This window comes from Pelophylax lessonae (genome assembly GCF_965119305.1).
Source record: "Pelophylax lessonae genome assembly, chromosome: 3".
NCBI classification, from domain to species: Eukaryota; Metazoa; Chordata; class Amphibia; order Anura; family Ranidae; genus Pelophylax; species Pelophylax lessonae.
In genome coordinates, this window is record NC_138770.1 from 291414576 (window position 1) to 291437476 (window position 22901).

Consider the following 22901-nt stretch of genomic DNA (forward strand, 5'->3'; position numbering starts at 1 on the left):
CTGAGCTTCCTAAACATACACGGTACAGTGACCGGTAACTCTCCATTCTGACAGCATTCCCTGCAGCAGCCGGTGGAAGAGGGGGGACCCAGCAGCAATGCGGTGGGCCAAAATAGAGCACAGGTGCTTGGTGAGAGCACGGGGGAGGGGGGAGCACAGGAGCCCAGAGATCCCCCCATCCTTCCCCTACAGCCTCTGAATGCTGGCGGGAGGAAGAAGAGGAGAAGCAGGCATTCAGTGGCTGCAGGAGAAACAGGTGTACAGGATGTACAGGGGGCTGCAAGGGCCCCCTGGAGCATAAGGCCAGGTCGCAATTTTGCAACCCCTGTAGCTAGGCCTCTAGTTCACCTGCTAATGCACTGAAAAGTGATCACTACCCACATACAAGTGCACAGACCTAGCTATCTGTCACTGTGCATGTGCGATAACAACGGGGTGACAGATATCTTTCTGTCACCAGTCTTAAAATATATACATCCAGAAGCTATGTGCAGCATCATCAAACTATAAAACACACTTGCCTAATAATCCCACCTCCCACTGGAGTTTTCAACCCAGACACAAGAGACAGGAAGTGATGTACATAAACAACTCTGTGAACATCAAGCAGCACAGACACTTTCAGACATTAGAGGGCAGCAGATATCTGCATAAGCCTATATAAAATGTGTATATTTCTACGCATCACGGGAAAAAGAGCATACTTAATAACTATGCAGGTAAATGTCACTCCTTTTTCTAAGCTGCCTATAGGCACAGGCTTACTGTGCCCTATGTTAAATACAGCATTGTATGTAGTTAACAGCTAATACTCAAGCTGCATCTGCTAGGTTGCACAATGCTTTCAGATTCACACAAATTGTAATGTAACGTGTGGCTCCTGAAATACAGCAAAAAATGTCATTTTCCCTTAAAATTACTTTATTAATCTTACCTTTTATTTTTATAATATGTACGCATGTTGGAGATGAAAAAATACCTGAAAATTTGGTAGTAAAAAAAATATGTAGTATCATTTTTTTTTGTTTGCTTGCAGTATTTGCATGACAATAATGACGAAACAAAAAAAGGGGAGGAATCAACCCAATATATCATTATTAAACCAGGACCAGAAGCTGAAGAGGTACATCATTTAAATGCTTGCCTACCAGGACAATTGTATACAGTATACATATGTATTATAAATGGAATATTTTTTGAAAGCAGAGACCCTGGAGAATACAATAATGGCTGTTGCAATTTTATAAGTCACACAATATTTTTGAAGATGTTTATCATATGCAAATTTTCTGGAAGAAATATAGTTAAATGAATTTTAGTGCATACAAACACAATATAATACCCAATTTTTTGGTAAAAGATAAAATATGATATGGCATTCAGTAAATAGATATCAAACATGTCAATATTTAAAACTGCACACACCTGGGAAATGGTGACAAACTAAAATAGGCAATGTTTTAAAAGCCTTTATAAGCTATAATTTTAGAGTTAAATGTGAGCTCTGACACTAGAATTATTGTTCTTACTCTGATGTTTATGGCAATATTTCACATATGCAGTGCAATCACTCTTTACATATGCATGCCAGGCCAGGCCAGGCAGTGTGAGATCATGGGGAGAATGGGGGGTACATTACATTTTTTTTCTATAATTTTATACTTTTTCTTTTTTTTTTTCTTTTCATTTCATTGTTATCTCAAGGAGTGTTTATGCCCATTATGATAGCTTTGGGCAGTAACAGGTACTCATTATTGAGACACCAGGGGTCTATTAGATCCCTAATGTCACCCTGCCTTTTAAAGCACCTGATTAAACACAGATCTGTTTAATCAGATGCTTCCCTGCCTGTACCAACAAGGGAAGGACAGCACTGAAACTGGAAGTGACAAAATCTTATCTACTTCCAGCTTCTTTTGTCACAAAGGAGATCAGGGAACAAATGTTCCTTCATCACTTCTGTGCGCTGTCAACCCAACCACTTACAGCAGATCTGCACTCTCTCGTGGAACATGAGAGCCTGGGAATGCCATTGGGCAGCAGAGGGAGGATGGCCCCTTCTGTTTAATTCGTTTTTATTAAAGTTTCAAAAAGAATAGAAAACACTCAAACAGTCCACAAGTAGTATTAGAACAAAAAGGTTACCATCATGACATCATTTAGACATTAGTAGTGATAGAAAATTGGTATAAATGGTACAAATAATATACTTTTTCCAAGAACAACAGTAAAAGATACAGTCATAAAATAGTGAAATGTCATGATATCACTATTTCAGAATCACCCCTACACTTGATGTTGGGCTCACTACGGAGTGAGACACCCCAAATGGGAACTAAAACTGTGTCCAAGTCCGCCACTCACCTACTAGTTGTAAAGCAGCGCTTTGGGGGGAAAGGTGCCACCAATGGTGGCAGCCGCACGTTGGTATGGGCCAAAGGGTTAGTCACGTAATGTATGGACTGACTGAATATCAAAATAAAATAAGAAAACAATATAGTTCAAGGAACTAAACCAAACAAAAAAAAAAAGGAAAAATGGAAAAAAACAACAGTGACCACCAGAAAAACAGAGGTAATTTGTCATCAAGCAGAAATAAGAGTTAGTATCCTTAGCTGTAACCTATTACGGCACTGATCCTGGAAAATATGTAAGCCATACAGAACACATATGCGAGTATTGTGTGGTGGAGCCATTACGGAAAGCAAAAAATTCCTCATAGGAGCAGTGGGAGTTCACTCTGTGGACGACATCCGTAATGTTTGTTACCACCGGTGATCTCCATGTAGAGGTAATAGCCAACCGTGCAGCTATCAAGATATGGGTAATAATTGCCCTATACTGTTTGGGGAACTGGTCAATACCCAAGCCCAATTTAGCCAGTTCTACTTTGAGAGGAAAAATCATGCCTGTGATTTTCGCTATGAGTTGGGACACAGAGTTCCAAAAACTGCAGAGGCATCTGCACCCCCACACTACGTGTAGCAAGGTGCCTATAGATTCGCAGCCCCTCCAGCATACGCCAGGAGGTTGCTTGAAAATACGGGCTATACGCACGGGTGTCAAATAGCTCAGATGAGGAAGTTTCATAGCCAGTTCCCAATGGTTTGTACAATGGGAAAATTTAAGGACCAAAAACTTAACTGACTCCCATTCCTTAAGAATGTAGGTAGTTTAAAGATCCTTCTCCCAATTTAGCATACTTGCAGTCTTGGTGTGTGCGGTACAGGAGTATAAGTACGAATAAAACCATGATATGCCCCCTTTTTTCCAAGTCCTTTTAGACAAATAAGACCAAACTTCCGCTGGGAGGCTGCAGGTATCATCTGGGAATCTAAGATTATAATACCGGAGTTGGGCAGTGGTATAATAATTATGTGATTGGTAATGGGCGAGAAATGATTTGTAGGTAGTATACCTGGCACTAGCTCCTGAAGGTAGTTTTAGATATGGAATAAGGAATTCATATGTGGCCAAGGACAATTTCTATTTGTGCATGGTGGTGAGGCAAGGGAGGGTGGAGGAGACTGCCCTCCATGCCTCCAGTGAGGCCTCAATAGACGGGAAGGGTGGGTAGAACACACATCTATTTAGGCTAGTGGCTATTAGTAGGGAAGGAAATTCTCTCCCCGTTAAGATTAATTTTTCTATGGAAACCCATAGTTTATCTGTGTGGGGATCAAACCATTCCTGTACCTGGTCTAGAAGTGCTGCATAGTAATAATTACGTAAATTAGGGAGACCAGGGCCCCCCTAGTCTTAGGTTTCAGTAGTACAGAGAATGACAATTTGGCCATCTTTTTTCCCCATAGGAGACGTCGAAGCATGTTGTCAATTGTAGCAAATTAAGAGTGTGGTACTGAAACAGGGACTGTGCGGAAGTAATAAAGAAATTTGGGCAGAACATTAATTTTAAAAGCTGCTACTTTGCCAAGCCAGCTGAGTTTGTGGGTAGCAATGGGGTCTAAGTCTCGTTGAATGGATGCTAGTAGTGTGAGGCAGTCATGTTTGTAGGTTTCTTTCGTGGGGTAAGTGAGTGTGGGGTAAGTATGCTAAGGTTCTCTTCACCCAATTAAACGTAAACCTAGCTTTCAAGTCTACTAAGTCAGGGGCAGACATGTGGATGGGCATGCAATAGGATTTAGATACATTCAATTTGTAATACAATATACGACTAAAGAAGTCCAAGAGTTCACAAGCGGCCTTAAGAGAGGTAGTAGGTGATGTAAGTGTGAGAACGACATCATCAGCAAAGAGGCCCAGGTTATGCTCTCTGTCTCCCACTTTTATACCCTTGATGTCACAGTGTTTCCTAATTGACTCCGCCTGGCGGATACCGTTCGTGATGGAGAATTTCTGTGACATGCCATTGGATGTGTAGACATACGCCGAGGGTTCAGTATAAAGAGCTAAGATTGCCGAGAGTATAGGGCCCGAAAAACCAAATTTCTGAAATGTCGCCTGAAGGTAACCCCAGTGAATACGATCGAAAGCCTTTTCGGCATCTAGCGTCAAAAAGGCAGTCGGCATCCTCCTCTGTTTGGCAACTTTGAGTAAATTAAACATCCTACGCATTCCAACAGGAGCCTGCCAGCCCCTCACAAACCCAACTTGGTCTGGATTGATTAAACTGGGGGTGACTAAGGCTAGCCTATTGGCAATGATCTTAGCGTAGATCTTTATGTCACTATTAAGCAACGAGATGGGGTGAAAATTCGAGGGAGAATCTAGCACCTTACCCGGCTTTGGTAAAGCCACAATAACCGCTTCAAGCATCTCAGCAGGAAATGGGGTTGAAGAATGGGCCTTGTTGAACATAGCAGTCATATGTGGGAGTAAGATAGATTCAAAAGCCTTATAATATTCCACAGAAAACCCAAGAACGAATCACGGCAGTAATCTCTTCCGCCGTGATAGGTCCATTCAGTCCCCTCAACACCTCCTCTGTGACAGTAGGTAGTTGTAGGGGTCGCAGAAACTCAGAAATAGAATGGTCGGTGGGTTGAGTAGTATTAGGATCAAAACTCAAATTGTACAGTCCCTGATAGTATTTACTAAATGCGTTGGCAATATCTTTAGGGTGACACACGGAAGCATTCGATATAGGGTCTTTACTGTTGGCCAATCGTGAACTCGTTTGTTTTTTACAAAGATAGGTAGCAAGGAATTTCCCTGCTTTGTTCCCTTGTGAATAGCAAGCAGCTTTGGACTTTTTAAGGTGGTATACATGTTCAGAGGTTAAATGTAAGCTAAGGTACTGTCTGCATTGCATGAGCGCAGATGTGTTCGTAGGGGTTGGACCTGATTTATGTTGCTGTTCTAGATCCTTAAGTTTGGTCAGTAATGTGGTCAGTGTTTGGAGTTTACGCCTCTTTTCCCCTCGCTGCCATCTGAAGCAACACACCCCTGCAGTAAGCTTTGTGAGCGTTCCACAAGGAGAATATATCTGTATCAGGTAAGTCATTAAGAGAAAAGTATTCCTCCAGTTGACGATGCAGATGGCTCTTTAGCTCAGATTTAGAGAATAGAGACGTGTTATTACGCCAAAGATGTACTGGTGTAGTATTAACACGCTCGTTCAACTGTATAGAGACCGGTGCATGGTCAGACCAGGTTATGGAGTGTATTGTAACAGAAAGTACATGCTGAACAAATTGAATATCAGACAAAAAAGGTCTATCCTAGAGTATGACCTGTGGGGCGTAAAATAATACGTATAGTCCCGCGGTCCGTGGGATTCAGACAGCTCGATAGGTCATACAATCCAGAATCGTGGAGAAATGGGCGGGGCTCCATTCTGGGGCACTGTGGCCTATGGGAGCAGTCCATGTGGGGATCCACAACACAATTGCTGCTCCCCCCCATATATCACCATCCCGTGTTTGAAGCTATTGACTTTCTTCCTTAGGGAGCGAAGGAAAGAGACCTGACCCGTATTGGGAGCATACACATTGACTAACGTATAGTTAGCATTATTTAAAGTACATTTCAAAACCAGGAACCAGCCCTTGTGGTCAACACATGAGTCGTGCAGTTGAAAAGCAATCAGGCTGCTGACAGCTATCAGTACTCCAATCTTCTTTTTGGGTCTGATGCAGTGAACATATGGGGGAACCGTCTATCTGCACAGTGGGGTTGTTTAGTAGCCATAACATGTGTCTCTTGGATGAATAGGACATCAGCTTGTAATGTCCTGGCATCTCGCCACATAGCCCACCTATGGAATGGACTGTTCAAGCCATGGGCATTTAGAGATACAAAATTAATCACCATTAGTATATGGGGCCAGGATGCTATGTATCAGTAGCCAAAACTTGGTAAGAGGTTAGAAAATGGCAAAAAAGGTACTTGCAGTTACATCCAAGGAACAGAGCCAAAAGAAGCTGAGGTGGATAGGATACAGCAGCCAGGAGTCTTTCGGTGACCGAGTAGATTGAATGATTCCATTGGAACAGGAAAATGGTGGCCAGAAAAAAAAAGAGCATAAAGAAAACAGTATAAACAAACAAACAGTTAAAAATAGGCGGAGGAAATCCTATATATGCGAAACAGTCCGCATAGCAGTGGTGGGGGTAAATCCTCCACATCCAGGCCTGCAATCACTGCAGGTAAAGGAAATCCACATGGCCCAAAGGGCCTATGGTGAGGCTTGAGTGAGATCATCAATCGAGTTTAACTTGTCTCCATTCAGGAGTAATGCAGCTAGGGCCTGTGGGCGCTGAAGGAAGGTCGCCATCAGGGGGAAGGAGACCCCATTTTTTAGTGAGAGTGAGGCCATCTTCCAATGACTTGACCGCGTAGGTTCTATTTACTTTTACAATCAGTAGTTTTGTCGGGAAACCCCATGAGTAAGTTAGCTGATTGTTGCGCAGAAGTTTAGTCAACGGGAGAAGTTTTTTGCGGGCCTGCATCGTGTACTGTGACAGGTCAGCATATACAGCATAAGGGTCAGGCAGAGGGGACAGTTGTCTGGCTAGTCTCATGAGGTTATCCTTAACATGGAGAAAGCTTGGTTTTGGCAGTCCGTGTGCACGGTCCACCAGTATTTCCCCGGCCGAGGTGTCTGGTAGTAGATCATGTATAAACTGTTGGACATAATGCCTCAGATCAGATGAGGGGACAGATTCCGCAATGCCACATAGTTTGATGTTGTTCCTGCGGAACCTGTCCTTTAAGTCTGCCAGCTTGCTTCTAATCATGTCCAGTTCCTCCTCTTAATCATTATGGACATCTACTAGCTCATTGTGAGCTGTTGTAAACTCAGCCATTTTATGTTACACTTGATCAACATGGTCTCCCACCTCCTCAATTTCTAGCTTCATCCGTGACACACATTCCATTAAGGCCCTTTGCATGGATCCCTGTAAGGAGATCAGCATATCTTTCATAACCACATCATTCAGTGGCTGGCCTGTGGTAGGAAAGTCCTGAATGTGTTCATGAAATTCCAATGTGCTGTCTGATAAATTGAGGACTACTTTGTCCCCTGCATATGTGTGGGCCACGGAGTGCTTTGGAGCCGACTTCTGGGGGCTCTGGTGCGGTGTGTGACCCGCAGAGGAGCGGGAACGGGAACTGCCAGTGGGAGAATCGGAGGCATGGCGACTAATGTCCCTTTCTTGCTGGTCAGTAGATCCGCAGGAGTCGTGACGCCGTGGGGAGGCCGCAGCTTTATCTTGGCTCGATGGCATGCTGGCAGAGTAAAAGAACTCCGTCAATTTACGAGGTCCCCCGCCTGGTTTACATTTCTCCATGTCTGCAGGTGTAAAGGGGGTATAAAAGGCTGCCTCACCAAGCCGTGGTACGATGTCTGCGGTAGCTGATGTTGCGGATTGCTGGCAGATGGAGCGGAGCTCTCCTCTCAAGCAGCCATCTCTGTCAGCTGCCGGCCACGCCCCCGGATGGCCCCCTTCTGAGCACAGTAAAAGCGATCGGATGGCTGATCCATGATCCTAGTATGATGATGTTCATGGTATGACCGCGTGCTGCCCAGTCCTTATATATAAAGCCTCTGGGCAGCAAGAGATGTTTGTTACTATTAAGCCTATCCTCACATTTCATGTCCCTTTTAAATAGTCTGTTTGGGCCAAAATCCACATGCCAATGGCTGCTGATAAAGGATACATGCACTTTACTGTTACCATTTGAGAAGGCAACAAGGATAGTGAGCCATGACAATGCATGCATCAGTGACACAATCCCTGTTGTGTTCCTGCTGGAGCAGACTCTGCATGGCATTATGGACAAGGAGCTCAAGACTTCTTTTTCTCTCAAGGCCTGCTTTATGCAGGCACCATTCTTGACACACTGCAGAACACAAAAGAGGAGAGGGAGGAGGATTCTGGCAATTTTGGAGGCATTGAAGCAGAGCAAAACAATTGTCAGATGGTTTTGCATCCCCAGAACCCTTGGGAGTAGAACATGGCTGGGAAGAGGCAGTTCCAGATATTGTAATCCCCAGTGACCCCCGAGGAGGCGTCTTATAAACTTGCAGTGCATAGGCTCCCTCATGCTTTAAAGCCTGCAAAAGGACCCAAGATTACATGGCATCAAGGAGAAGGATCACTTTTCATTGGCAACCCTCCTTGACCGCCGTTACAAGGGGTAAGTCTCAGAACTCATCCCGTCCCCATAGTGGGAGCGGGGGGCTGCCTAAGTGTTGCATTTTACATTTTTTTTTAGTCATCAGCACCCAGGGCTGTCAGCTTCAACATCCCATCGGCAACGTCTGCATCAAATGGTAGACGATTATCTAGGGGAGAAAACAGAGATGAAGAGCTTTCGAGTTGACGATCCACTGGGTTAGTGGGTCATGAGAATAGACCATTGGCCAGAACTTGCCCAGTATGCAATTGAGCTACCCTGCATCCAGCGTGCTTTCCAAACGAACATTCAGTGTAGCTGGAGGTCTTGTTACTGATAATAGCCGGTCCACAGACTCAGTGGACCGGCTGACATTTATCAAAATGAATCAGTCCTGGAATAGCAGCAGCTATGAAGCCCCTGATGCTGATGTCACTGATTTTGTGTTTTGGGATTTGGAATCTCTGCAAGACTTCTAGGCTGCCTAGCTTTTTTCTGCACCTGTTTGACAGGTGCATATCATTAAAATTTTTGATAGCAAGGCCAATTCTTGCTTTCATCAAGAGTACCTCTATAGAGTTATGGTGTGAAGGTACCACAGACACCCAAGACCAATTTTTCTGCACCTGTTTTACAGGTGCATATATTTTTAATTTTTGACAGCAAAACCAATTCTTGCTTTCATCAAGAATACCTCTATAGGGTTACAGTGTGAAGGCACCATGAACACCCAATGACCAATTTTTCACACCTGATACTTCTATTCAAAGTCTGCAAAAGAGACACCAGAATGTATCCAAAAAATATCTAATCTTGTTCCCAGTGCACTACATTGTGGCCTCATCATACAGAATGGCTTCCTAAACCGTTATTTCCAAAATAAAGAAAGTTTGCAGGGCAAATGTCACATTTTTGGTCTTTATAAATGTCATTATTGCTGCAGCAGCTTCTAAACATAGTACAGATGTGCCACTTTACAGGCAGACTAAGAGCCCCCCACCCCCCACACTATATTGAAAGGAATTTTAAATTTTTATTGTTTTTCTCATTTTTATGCTTTCACTTTAAGCATCAGTAAATCACTGCTCATTTAAAATTACATTTTTTGCAAACCTTTTTCGTTGTGACATGTCGCCCAGGGCAGTACCTGGACCCCCATAACTATTGTATGTCCAATTACCTGCATATAAACCTTCAAAATGTGCACTCTTCATTTTTCCAGTTTGGGTCCCATAGACTTCATTAGGGCTTGTTATTCAGTTCTGAACTTTTGCAATGTTCGAAAGTTCTGCTGAGAACTGAACAGGGGGTCATTCGGCCCATCCCTAATTATGGACTCCATTTGCTGAAGGACATTTTCAATTAGCTCAGTTAGCTCAGTAAAACTGTATGAATAGCAACCAAATTTGTGAACATACCTCAAAGTCCACACCTTACAAAATAACCCAACAAAAGCATAACTATACAACATCTGAACACTACAAACCAAAAATGCCATTTAATTCATTTATATATTCAAATTTAACTCGCCCATCCATCCATGTCTCCATGCTTTATTTTGCTGAGAAATCACTTTGAAAAACACCCCATAGCATTTCTTGCCCTGGCCATCTTGAGTAAGGGCAGATAATTAATGTAGCATTTACTTCATGGAATCCACTTGCCCTTAGCTCAGGCATGCGGACAGGAGGGTATGCTTAGCTGAGAAAGCCACTCCTTCCTTCCTGAAGACTCCTGCAATGCATGATATAATTTGCCTAGGTCTGGAAACCAGGAAGTAACTGAGGAAATGAAAAAAAAAAACTCCTGTCCTGGAAATATAACAAGAAGCAAGAGGAGATCTTGCCAAAATGAGAGAAAGTGGTCACTGCAACACGTATTACCTTTTAAAGATTTCCCCTCTATTCCTGTCTTTGTGATAATTCAAAACATTGGATTTCTCATACCTTTCTGTCCAAATTACAATGGTCACCAGGACAAATAGAGTAGGTGTACCACCTCACCTGGGCCACTGACAACCACAAACATTGAGCAGGGGCTCTAAACAATATATACTTTACACAAAAACCTAAAAAAAAAAGTTTTTGCTTTAGATACACTATAACAATTTTGTGTATGCCCATTTTTGAATTGATAAAAAGACATGTAATAATGGGTTTTGTACGCATCCTTTTTTTGAGTATAGGTGCCAGTGGAAGGCATCATCATTCTACAACAGTTTCCTTTCTCATCTAGTCTACAACGCATGTCTGTCGTTGCTCAGGTCATGGGAAATGATGAATACTTGGTATTTATGAAGGGAGCTCCAGAAATGGTAGTTCAGTTCTGCAAATCTGAAACAGGTATGATTATCTGCCACATAAATGTAATAACACAAAAGGTGATAATACTAGTATGTCTCTGAAATTCTTCAAGCTCTTGACTTTTAGCCAAATAAGCTGTCCCAAAATATAACCTGTCCGGTTTTTCTAATTTGATTCAGGATTTACTTATCATTAATGAATGTAATAGGTTGTGACAGAACCCACTGTCACTGTGTGTTTTGGAGGGGACTGTGCGCAAGCCTCCTTCCGACAGACTATGGGCCAGAAGATACTGGAGACCTGGGGACATGCTGGCATTGAGTTAATGTAATGTAATGAAATGCTACAGCCCTTCTCCCCCATCCCCCCCTCCTGTTTCTGTGTCTAATTGTGTGGATTCATGACACATAGACAATGGTCTGGACTGGAGACATCTCTCCGCAGGGGGTGTGTATTGAGAGACTGCCTGTTTACCATAAGCTCATTAGGTTATCTGTAGCCTGTTTCAATGTACAAATGTTCAGTTCCCATTGGTTGTTCCTTGTCCCCTTCCCCCCTTTGGCAAGGCTAAGGGGAGTGTCCCTAACTGTGTGTACGTAAAACTGTATGTCTTGGAATTTAATAAACAGTTTAAGATCTGCATGTTGAACCCTCAACACCTGTGTGGATTGTCTCGTGATTGAGGGGTTAAGGGCTGGGTATGGCTTCTCCGCAGGCTGTGGGTGCGTTTGGAGGACAGGAGACACAGGTCCGGCGGATGTGCCCACCTGGGGTACTAAGATCCGTTACATTGGTTGGCAGCGGTGGGATGTCTCCTGCAGTCCAGGACAGCCAAACCACCACCAGGATTCAAGATCTGGGCAGCTGCAGAGGAGTGATACGGGGACCAGCCAGCATGAGAGCGGAGTTCGGCAGGAGGCTGCAAGGCATGCGGAAGAACCATCGGGGACCAGCGACAGAGCACACCATGCTTGGCTGGGAGGATGTGATCCGCCGGCAACTCTGGCATGAGACTCCACAGAGATGTACCGGACGCAGTACCATGCGCGAGAGGTGTTCCTGAGGGAGCGACCGCGAGATGAAGGGAAGACAGAGCTCGGAAGATTGGTCCAGGAGGAAATGAGGCTGGACGCCAGCTACAGAGCCCTCTGGTGGTTCGCGGCTCAACTGTGGCCAGGTACAGCAGATGGCAGCCCGACAGAAGGCATTGGCTATGGCGGCATGGGGCTGCTCCATCAAAAAATGTACGAAGACCCAGACTTTGGGAGCGATGAGGAGTGGCGGCTGGAAAACATCCTGGACTTCCGAGATGAGTTGCTGGACCTCCTCAAAGAGGCGTGTGACCTGGAGGTATTAGAGTTCCTGGTTAAGCAGGAATGGGAGCTCGAGATTGCCTACAAGCGGCTGTTTGACAGTGATGAGCAGCCTGGCATGGCTCCCGTTGCCTGGGACTGTCCGAGAGAAATAGCAGACAGTCACAAAGATGAGAAGCAAATGGGGCCAGGGGTGACCCTGCATTTTCCCGTCCTAACCGCAATGGAAGAAGCAGCGATGATACAGAGGGCACTGCGAGCGCTAGAATGCCGGAACGCACCGGAGGTCCCCCAGGCAGCGAGACAAGCTAATAGCATGAAGGTTTCAGAAGGGGGAGTTGAGACAGGCGCTGGAAGGCTGGGAAATGGTGATCAGCAGCAAGTCCAGAGTATCTCATCTGGTGCCCCAGCAGAAGCGCTGGCTACAGGGCAGAGTGCCCCTGGCATCTGCCCAGCATCAGAAAAAGAGTTGGATCCGGAGAGTCTGAGAGAGGATCTGCGTGAGCTGTTTTCCCAACAGCAGATATCCCCACCGGGAGTAGAGGAAGCAATTCTCCCTCCCCAGCAATTGGACACTACCCCAATGTTCATCCCCCCAGCAGAAGCGCTGGCTACGGGGCAGAGTGCCGCTGGCCTCTGCCCACCCTCAGAGTTAGATCCAGGGAGTCCGAGGGATGACCTCAGTTAGCCGTTTCCCCAGCACTTGGACACTACCCCAGTGTTTATCCCCCCTGCAGAAGCGTTGGCTACGGGGCAGAGTTCCGCTGGCCCCTGCCTCGTTCTCAGTATGTTTTTGGAGGGTTTGGGAGACAGCCCCTGTCAGAAGTCACAGAACCGGCAGGCGAGAAAACCCTTCCCCCTCTCCAGCAGTTGTACCCAACTTTTGCATATGTCCCCCCCAGCAGAAGCGCTGGCTACAGGACAGAGCACTGATGGTCTCTGCCCAGCATCAGAACAAGAGATGAAGTATCCGGGAGACAGTCCCTGCAAGATAGCTTCTCAGAGGCTGGTAACTACACCAGGAGAAAAGCAAGTACCTTTTTCTCCACAAATGCATAGCTCTACCAGCCTACATTCCCTACCAGCGGAAGAGCTGGCATCAGGGCAGAGGATTATTCAGCTCCCCCCAATATCTGCAACCCAGCCCCGGATCAGAGGAGTGCAGACAGCTGTTCCCACTCTGCAGCGGCTGTTTTTATTCATGGGAGACCCTATGTGCGGTTTTTCTCCCCAGCGCCAGAGTCATACTTTTACTTTTCCTGGTTGCCTGGGGTGGAAATTGGTGACTAACGCAGGTCCAGACCAGTTGAGGGTCAGGAACCTGGTTAGTCTGTTTTTAAAAGGGGAGAAATGTGACAGAACCCACTGTCACTGTGTGTTTTGGAGGGGACTGTGCGCAAGCCTCCTACCGACTGACTATGGGCCAGAAGATACTGGAGACCTGGGGACATGCTGGCATTGAGTTAATGTAATGTAATGCTACAGCCCTTCTCCCCCCCATCCCCCCCTCCTGTTTCTGTGTCTAATTGTGTGGATTCATGACACATAGACAATGGTCTGGACTGGAGACATCTCTCCGCAGGGGGTGTGTATTGAGAGACTGCCTGTTTACCATAAGCTCATTAGGTTATCTGTAGCCTGTTTCAATGTACAAATGTTCAGTTCCCATTGGTTGTTCCTTGTCCCATTCCCCCCTTTGGCAAGGCTAAGGGGAGTGTCCCTAACTGTGTGTAAAACTGTATGTCTTGGAATTTAATAAACAGTTTAAGATCTGCATGTTGAACCCTCAACACCTGTGTGGATTGTCTCGTGATTGAGGGGTTAAGGGCTGGGTATGGCTTCTCCGCAGGCTGTGGATGCATTTGGAGGACAGGAGACACAGGTCCGGTGGATATGACCACCTGGGGTACTAAGATCCTCTACCTAGGTGTATTTGTCATCAAAAATGAACAAATTAACTTTTAAAATGGCATGATAGAAATGCTAGTGTCAAAGGTATGGCCCCTATTCTTTAAGGAAATATGAAGAGTTTTTGGGAGTAAATTGCTAAAAAAGTATGTGTTTACTAACCGGAGTAAACTTTGAGTGCCCAGTCATGTGCAGAGGAATGTCATAAAGTTGGAATTTCCTTTGCACTCGTTTGGTTCATTAGACAACATTTTTAAAGTTATTATACCTTGCTTTACACTATTTTTATGTGACCATGTTATGACCATAGATTTTATGATGTTCAGACCTATGAAATAATTTGAATTTAATTAGTAGGAGTACACCCATTTAGGATTGTCAAATAAAACAAAGAGCAGAATTGCAAAATGAACAAACCTACAGCCAGATAATTAAACAGTTGGATTAGAGAACATATATTGAAACAGGCTCAGATAATATTGCTGCAATTAAGCCACCAAATTATTAGCCTCTGGTGTATTATCCTATGAAGAAATTATGTTACAAGTTAAACCTTGTGATTAGCAAGATAAAACTTGGCTTCTCATTACCTAACATGGGAAGGAGTCATGACACATTTGGAATGATCATTATAAAACACAGTGTTATGAAATTATCAAACATTAGTTAAAAGTAAAATGGATAGGGTTAAATAAATAAAAGCATTATATCTAACTTATCCAATTTTAAGTGCATGCAGACTCATACTGTATGTACGCATATATAAAGCACATTTTTAGATGGAAGAATACAAAGTTATAAATACTTAATGAATGCACCAAAACAATTGTCCTTCCTAAGCATAGAAGTAATCATGATACTTTTTTCTTCAAATATAGTTCCTCTTGGTTTTCTAAATGGACTTGAACATTATACTTTGCAAGGATTTCGAGTAATTGCATTGGCGTGTAAAACGGTAGAGGTAAATGGCCAAGATACTCTTCAGACCTTTGAGAGGTAATTCCATAATATTGTAAAATAAAACTAGAACATGACATGCCTCCTGGCTATCTATCTTTATATATATATATATATATATATATATATATATACAGTGAAACCTTGGTTTGCGAGTATAATTGGTTCCAGCAGCTTGCTTGTAATCCAAAACACTCGTATATCAAAGCAAGTTTTCCCATAAGAAAGCATTGAAACTCAGATGATTTGTTCCACAAGCATTTAATGGTATAAATAAAGATATGCTGTTATTATATATAAAGTACATTCCTGTACAGTAAAAGTATGCCATCTCCTCTGTTAAATAACATTATGTGTCCCTGTGTCTGTATTGTATATAACAGATGCCGGTTTTAGAGCTTGTCTGGCTCTGTGTGAATCATCAGCCCTGCTCTGCTTCTCTCCTCCCCTCCTCCTCAGATGTCAGCAGGAGTGATCGGCCCCTCCCGCCGGGGAGAGCAGAGAGGACAGAGACCAGAGAGAGAGACAGAGGGATGAGGAATCGTACACAGTAAGCACAGGGAAACACTCTGAAAAGTATATATTGGCATCTTTATATACAGTACAAGCACTGGAACACATAATGGTATGTGACAGAGGGCATTAACAGAGGGGATGGCATGCTTATAGTGTATAAAACTGCTCGTATATCAAGACAGTGCTCGTATATCAAGACAGATTTTTAAAAAAAATGTTGCTCGTCTTTCAAAATGCTTGTAAACAAAGGTACTCGTAAACCAAGGTTCCACTGTATATACACTATATTGTCAAAAGTATTGTGACACCTGCCTTTACACACACATTAACATTAATGGCATCACAGTCTTGGTCCGTAGGGTTCAATATTGAGTTGGCCCATCCTTTGCAGCTATAACAGCTTTAACTCTTCTGGGAAGGCTGTCCACAAGGTTTAGGAGTTTGACTATGGAAATTTCTGACCATTCTTCCAAAATCACATTTGTGAGGTCAGACACTGATGTTGGATGAGAAGACCTGGCTCGTAGTCTCCGCTCTAATTCATCCAAAGGTGTTCTGTCAGGTTGAGGTCAGGACTCTGTGCAGTCCAGTCAAGTTCCTACACCCCAAACTCTCTCATCCATGTCCTTATGGACCTTGCTTTGTGCACTAGTCAAAATCATGTGGTAGAGGGGGGATTATGGTATGGCAGGGGTGTCCAAACCTTTTTCAAAGAGGGCCAGCTTTTATAAAGTGAGCATGCATGAGGGCCGACCATTTTGCCTAACATTCTTTGGACCATTGAAATTAAATGCAAATTAACTATTTTAACGGCATCCTTTTTTTTGTCAAATGGATGATGGATGACAAATCTAAACAGGTGTTAAATCACTCTGCCTTTCATATCTAAAGGCCAGATGAAAAAAAAAGCCAGGAAGCTGAAATATATGTCAGCAACATTGTAAAGTACATTACATATTATTGGTAATAAAGGTTGTCTGTCAACTTTTAAGTTAAAAAAATATGAACAGGAACATAACACCAAGTATACATGTTGTGTCCAAATATATTTATAACTGATTTAGACCAACTGACATTAAATGGGATTTTACAATGTATTCATCTCAATTAGGAGCATGCGTGCTCCCTAATCAGTCACACAAGGGTTAACCACATATAAGCGCTATATGAACCCACTGTGATGATTAATGATGGCAGCAATAATAGTCATGAATGATGCCAGTGTATTTTTCAAAATTTCCTGTGAGGCCGTATTAAAGTGGCCCGGGGCCAACAATTGTCCCGCAGGCTGGACTTTAGACATGCCTGTGGTATGGGGTTGTTTGTCAGGGGTTAAGCTTGGCCCCGTAGTTCCAGTGAAGGGAACTCTTAAGGCATCAGCATATGACAACCTTTGGACAATTTCATGCTCCCAACTTTTGTGGGAACAGTTTGGGGATGGCCCATTCCTGTTCCAACATGACTGTGCACCAATGCACAAAAAGAGGTCCATAAAGACATGATTGAGCGAGTTTGGGGTGAAGGAAATTGACTGGCCTGTGCAGAGCCCTGACCGCAACCCAACAGAACACCTTTGGGATGAATTAGAGCGGAGAATGCGAGCCAGGACTTCTCATCCAATATTAGCGCCTAACCTCACAAATGCCCTTCTGGCAGAATGATCGAACATTCCAAGAGACACACTCCTAAACCTTGTGGATATATATATATACACATTGGACAAGCTGTTTTTTTATTGGCCTGTGTCATTTACAGACTATAAAACTCTTAAAAACTTTTAGAAACACTGCTGATATAATCTTCTATTTTGTCTACACAACCTCATTAAAGTGGACCCGAACTGTGAAAGCTGTACCCAAAAAAAGGCACACAGGGGTTTATGTACTAAAACTAGAGAGTAAAAAACTGGTGCAGCTGTGCATGGTAGCCAATCAGCTTCTAACTTCAGCTTGTTCAATTAGGCTTTGACAATAAAACCTGGAAGCTGATTATTTTCTATGCAGACCTGCACCAGAGTTTACACTCTCCAGCTTTATAAATCAACCCTACAGTGCGCAAGGGACTAATCACAATTATTGCCTGTAGGATCCCTGCAGCTGCTCTTTTCTTCTTTATTGACTTACCATCAAGAGTTCCATGTTTTGTCTCTGTACAGAGGTGATCATCTTTGTAGAGAAACAGGGCATTGCTTTATCATGTCGGAGCTGCCCTCCGATCATTAGAAATCACATGACAAGCAGGAGAAGTGCACAAAGCAAAGATCCGCACTGCAGGTCCTCGGGTAATGGTTCCTCTTCAGGAAAGTAGTGGCATTGCAAAATTTCACACTAAATCTAGTGAGACTTAGGTAATTTCCCACTGCAAATATAGAAATATGAGGCTCAAGGGGGCCTAGGCTCAGGAAGTACACTGCTATTTATCAGAAGGAATTTAAAACAAAAGGTAGATTTCCAGGGCACTGTCTAGGAGACATCTCTAGATGTTCCCTCTTAGATAGCTTAATGTTTTGAGTTCAGATCAATTTTAGGATATTAATTCATCAAGCTGAGAAAAATTGCATCTACTGTATGATAGCAGGTTTGTCACAAGTCACAAAAGTATTTTGGGAACCACCGTCCGACTCCTAAAGTATAATTTATTTTAAAACTAAAACACTGAATTACACTGTCATTATTGTTTTTATCAGAGAGGATGTGGAATCAAATCTTGTATTTCTTGGATTGCTAATAATGGAAAATAAACTTAAACCTGAAACAAAACCTGTTTTGCAAGAGCTTATGGCCGCTAGAATAAGGATCGTAATGATAACAGGTATGTATTTTGAATGTAGATTTACATTTCAGACACAACTTAAGGCAAAGAGATAAATACACAGTTAAAAATACTTACTGTATATGTTTATAATTTTACCTTTCAATCTTGTTTTTTTTACACATACTGCACAGCCAGGCAGGTTACACACAAAGTTATTGGTTAAACATATAAGACTGGTTAAAAATCCCCTGTCCACCATAGCCTTTTCATTGAACAATGGATTAGTATTATTACATCTGTCCAATTAGCATAGAGGTTACCCAGGGAGCAGTATAGCTGAAGCAGCAACTAGTAAAAAGGGACCTGAAACTGAGTTCATTGGCTGTGTGAACATATGTGCTGAGTGGCAGGGCTGTGCAAATCAAAAGGCTGGCAGTACAGAATTACAAATCCTTTGAATCAAGGCAGCAATTTGGAAATATGAATTTACCAATGATGGTAGAACTACGTCATTACAGTAACACTGCAAAATACAATGACTCAGTTTCACATTTTATGTCATAGACATAGTGAGATCACTGGGATGTTCTTAGAACATTTAATTACAATTTACAAACTTTTTATTTTAATTACATACTCATTAGATACAGGATACCTGTGACAATTGACTGATGTATTTATATATTTACAATGGTATTTATCTTGAAATTGAAGTTTTTCTACCATAAAAAATGTTTTTTTTTTCTTTTTCCTTACTGCTGATTTTTATTTGGTACTCAGGAGATAACCTTCAGACTGCCTGCACTGTTGGCAAATCTTCAGGGATGATTCCCTGTGGCAGCAGCTTAATTTTATTAGAAGCCAAAGCTCCTGAAGGATGCTGTCCTGCATCAGTCACCTGGCAAACAATGAAAGTTAATCAAGAAGATGAACCTGGATCACAAGTATGTTGACCCCACAAAGATTTCATTTATGAAAATAAATGTAATGGGGTTTAATAATGAAGTTAATACAGCATATTCAATTTACAAATATGTCTATGATTAGGCTACGAACGCAGGGAAAAACAAGTCAGACAAGCATAGCCAGGAAGAGTTCAGGCTGAAGCTGTATCTTTGCCTCTCTATATTGTGGCTGGGTTTCAATGTGTGGCATTTCTTCCTTCTGTCTTCCAATTTCATTCAGCTAGCCTGGATGAACTTGTTTGAATGTTGGCACCTGATCTGTGCTTTAGACTGCAGGGGGAAGTTTGCAGTGCTTTGTACAGCGCTCCAACTTTTTGTATATATGCCACGATTGATTTTCCCAGTTTGAATCCTTAATCAAGACTAGTGTTGAGCGAACACGGACTGTATTATTTGTGTTCGTACCGAATAATTGGATTTTTGTTACCCGAACACGAACACGGACACTTTACTGTATATTCGGGTAAAAATCCGTGTTCGGTCGTTTTATTTCCGGGTTTTGCATGCTTTGGCGCTCTTTTCATGGCGGGCTTTCAACAGCCAATCAACAATCGTTTAACTGGTGTGCCTTAAGCCATCCCAGCCATGCCTGCAAATGTCTCAGTAGCTGTGATTGGCCGTCTGAAGCATGTGACCAAGTCTTTATAAGTTCGAGGCAGCCGCAGCGGCGTCATTATGCTGCTTAGATCAGGGACAGAGCACACATCAACGTGCTGGCTGCTGATTAGGGAAAGATAGGCAGGAAAAAACCATTTGTGTCCGGATAGAATTGAGGGACAGGTCGGAGTGTTTAGGCAGGGCGAGTTGTAGGCATTTTAGGGATAGAGTCTGCTGAATTATAGGGTCAGTGTGTTCTACAAACTACCATCGATATTGCTGCATGGGGTGGGGTCTGCACTTAGTTCTCCTGATCTACGATCTCTTCTCAATCCTGTTAGGGACAGAGTCTGCTGAATTTTAGGGAAAGTGTGTTCTACAAACTACAATCGATATTGCTGTGTGGTGTGGGATAGGAGATAGGCAGGTGTCAGTGATCCACATCCATTTTTCTGTGTGTGGGCTGCAGTGAACACAATCTTTTTGGGGTGCAGTGAACACAATCCTTTTGGAGTGCAGTGAACAAAATCTTTGTGGGGTGCAGTGAACAAAACCTTTGTGGGGGTACAGTGAACACAATCTTTGTGGGGTGCAGTGAAGACAATCCTTGTGGGGTGCAGTGAAGACAATCCTTGTGGGGTGCAGTGAACAAAATCTTTGGGGGGTACAGTGAACACAATCTTTGTGGGGTGCAGAGAAGACAATCCTTGTGGGGTGCAGTGAACAAAATATTTGGGGGGTACAGTGAACACAATCTTTGTGGGGTGCAGTGAACAAAACCTTTGTGAGGTGCAGTGAACACAATCTTTGTGGGGTGCAGTGAAGACAATCCTTGTGGGGTGCAGTGAAGACAATCCTTGTGGGGTGCAGTGAAGACAATCCTTTTGGAGTGCAGTGAACACAATCTTTGTGGGGTACAGTGAACACAATCTGTGTGGGGTGCAGTGAACAAAACCTTTGTGGGGTACAGTGAACACAATCTTTGTGGGGTGCAGTGAACACAATCTTTGTGGTGTGCAGTGAACAAAACCTTTGTGGGGTGCAGTGAACACAACCTTTGTGGGGTACAGTGAACACAATCTTTGTGGGGTGCAGTGAACAAAACCTTTGTGGGGTACAGTGAACACAACCTTTGTGAGGTACAGTGAACACAATCTTTGTGGGGTACAGTGAACACAATCTTTGTGGGGTGCAGTGAACAAAACCTTTGTGGGGTACAGTGAACACAATCTTTGTGGGGTGCAGTGAACAAAACCTTTGTGGGGTACAGTGAACACAATCTTTGTGGGGTGCAGTGAAGACAATCCTTTTGGAGTGCAGTGAACAAAATCTTTGTGGGGTACAGTGAACACAATCTTTGTGGGGTGCAGTGAACAAAATCTTTGTGGGGTACAGTGAACACAATCCTTGTGGGGTGCAGTGAAGACAATCCTTGTGGGGTGCAGTGAAGACAATCCTTGTGGGGTGCAGTGAACAAAATCTTTGGGGGGTACAGTGAACACAATCTTTGTGGGGTGCAGTGAACACAATCTTTGTGGGGTGCAGTGAACACAATCTTTGTGGGGTACAGTGAACACAATCTTTGTGGGGTGCAGTGAAGACAATCCTTGTGGGGTGCAGTGAAGACAATCCTTGTGGGGTGCAGTGAACAAAATCTTTGGGGGGTACAGTGAACACAATCTTTGTGGGGTGCAGTGAACAAAACCTTTGTGGGGTACAGTGAACACAATCTTTGTGGGGTGCAGTGAACAAAACCTTTGTGGGGTACAGTGAACACAATCTTTGTGGGGTGCAGTGAAGACAATCCTTTTGGAGTGCAGTGAACACAATCTTTGTGGGGTACAGTGAACAAAACCTTTGTGGGGTACAGTGAACACAATCTTTGTGGGGTGCAGAGAAGACAATCCTTTTGGGGTGCAGTGAACACAATCTTTGTGGGGTACAGTGAACACAATCTTTGTGGGGTGCAGTGAACAAAACCTTTGTGGGGTACAGTGAACACAATCTTTGTGGGGTACAGTGAACACAATCTTTGTGGGGTACAGTGAATACAATCTCATACTTCTGAAGCTTTGAGGGTGCTGCCTGTTCTATACTCCTCCTCCTCCTCCTCATCCATCCTTTTAGGTGTACAAACAATAGTAATTGGGGCCTAGTGTGCTTCTGTACGTGTGAAAAACATACACTTTTTTTGATCATATTTCCTATTCCGTTATTCAATAAAAACCTTTGGGGCTCAATTAAATTGCGGAATAGTCTGTGTCGGTACGTGTGAGATCCACCTTTCCAAGTTTTTGGGGTTCATCTCATACTTCTGAAGCTTTTGAGGGTGCTGCCTGTTCTATACTCCTCCTCCTCCTCTTCCTCATCCATCCATTTTGGTGTACAAACAATAGTAATTGAGGCCTAGTGTGCTTCTGTACGTGTGAAAAACATACACTTTTTTTTGATCATATTTCCTATTCCGCTATTCGATAAAAACCTTTGGGGCTCAATTAAATTGCGGAATAGTCTGTGTCGGTACGTGTGAGATCCACCTTTCCAAGTTTTTGGGGTTCATCTCATACTTCTGAAGCTTTGAGGGTGCTGCCTGTTCTATACTCCTCCTCCTCCTCCTCATCCATCCTTTTAGGTGTACAAACAATAGTAATTGGGGCCTAGTGTGCTTCTGTACGTGTGAAAAACATACACTTTTTTTTTATCATATTTCCTATTCCGCTATTCAATAAAAACCTTTGGGGCTCAATTAAATTGCGGAATAGTCTGTGTCTGTACGTGTGAGATCCACCTTTCCAAGTTTTTGGGGTTCATCTCATACTTCTGAAGCTTTGAGGGTGCTGCCTGTTCTATACTCCTCCTCCTCATCCATCCTTTTAGGTGTACAAACAATAGTAATTGGGGCCTAGTGTGCTTCTGTACGTGTGAAAAACATACACTTTTTTTTGATCATATTTCCTATTCCGCTATTCAATAAAAACCTTTGGGGCTCAATTAAATTGCGGAAT

At 43.3% G+C, this 22901-nt stretch overlaps 1 protein-coding gene across 2 annotated transcripts in view; it reads left to right on the top strand.

Moving 5' to 3' along the window:
- LOC309551106 (putative cation-transporting ATPase 13A4) overlaps positions 1–22901 on the top strand; it is a 159501-nt gene that overhangs the window by 65442 nt on the left and 71158 nt on the right. For both annotated transcript variants that reach the window (XM_082251552.1, XM_082251553.1), the window contains 5 exons: positions 1037–1123; positions 10769–10925; positions 14986–15103; positions 18267–18391; positions 19115–19278. In XM_082251552.1, the coding sequence (XP_082107678.1) occupies positions 1037–1123; positions 10769–10925; positions 14986–15103; positions 18267–18391; positions 19115–19278 (651 nt within the window). The remainder of the gene's footprint in view (positions 1–1036; positions 1124–10768; positions 10926–14985; positions 15104–18266; positions 18392–19114; positions 19279–22901) is intronic.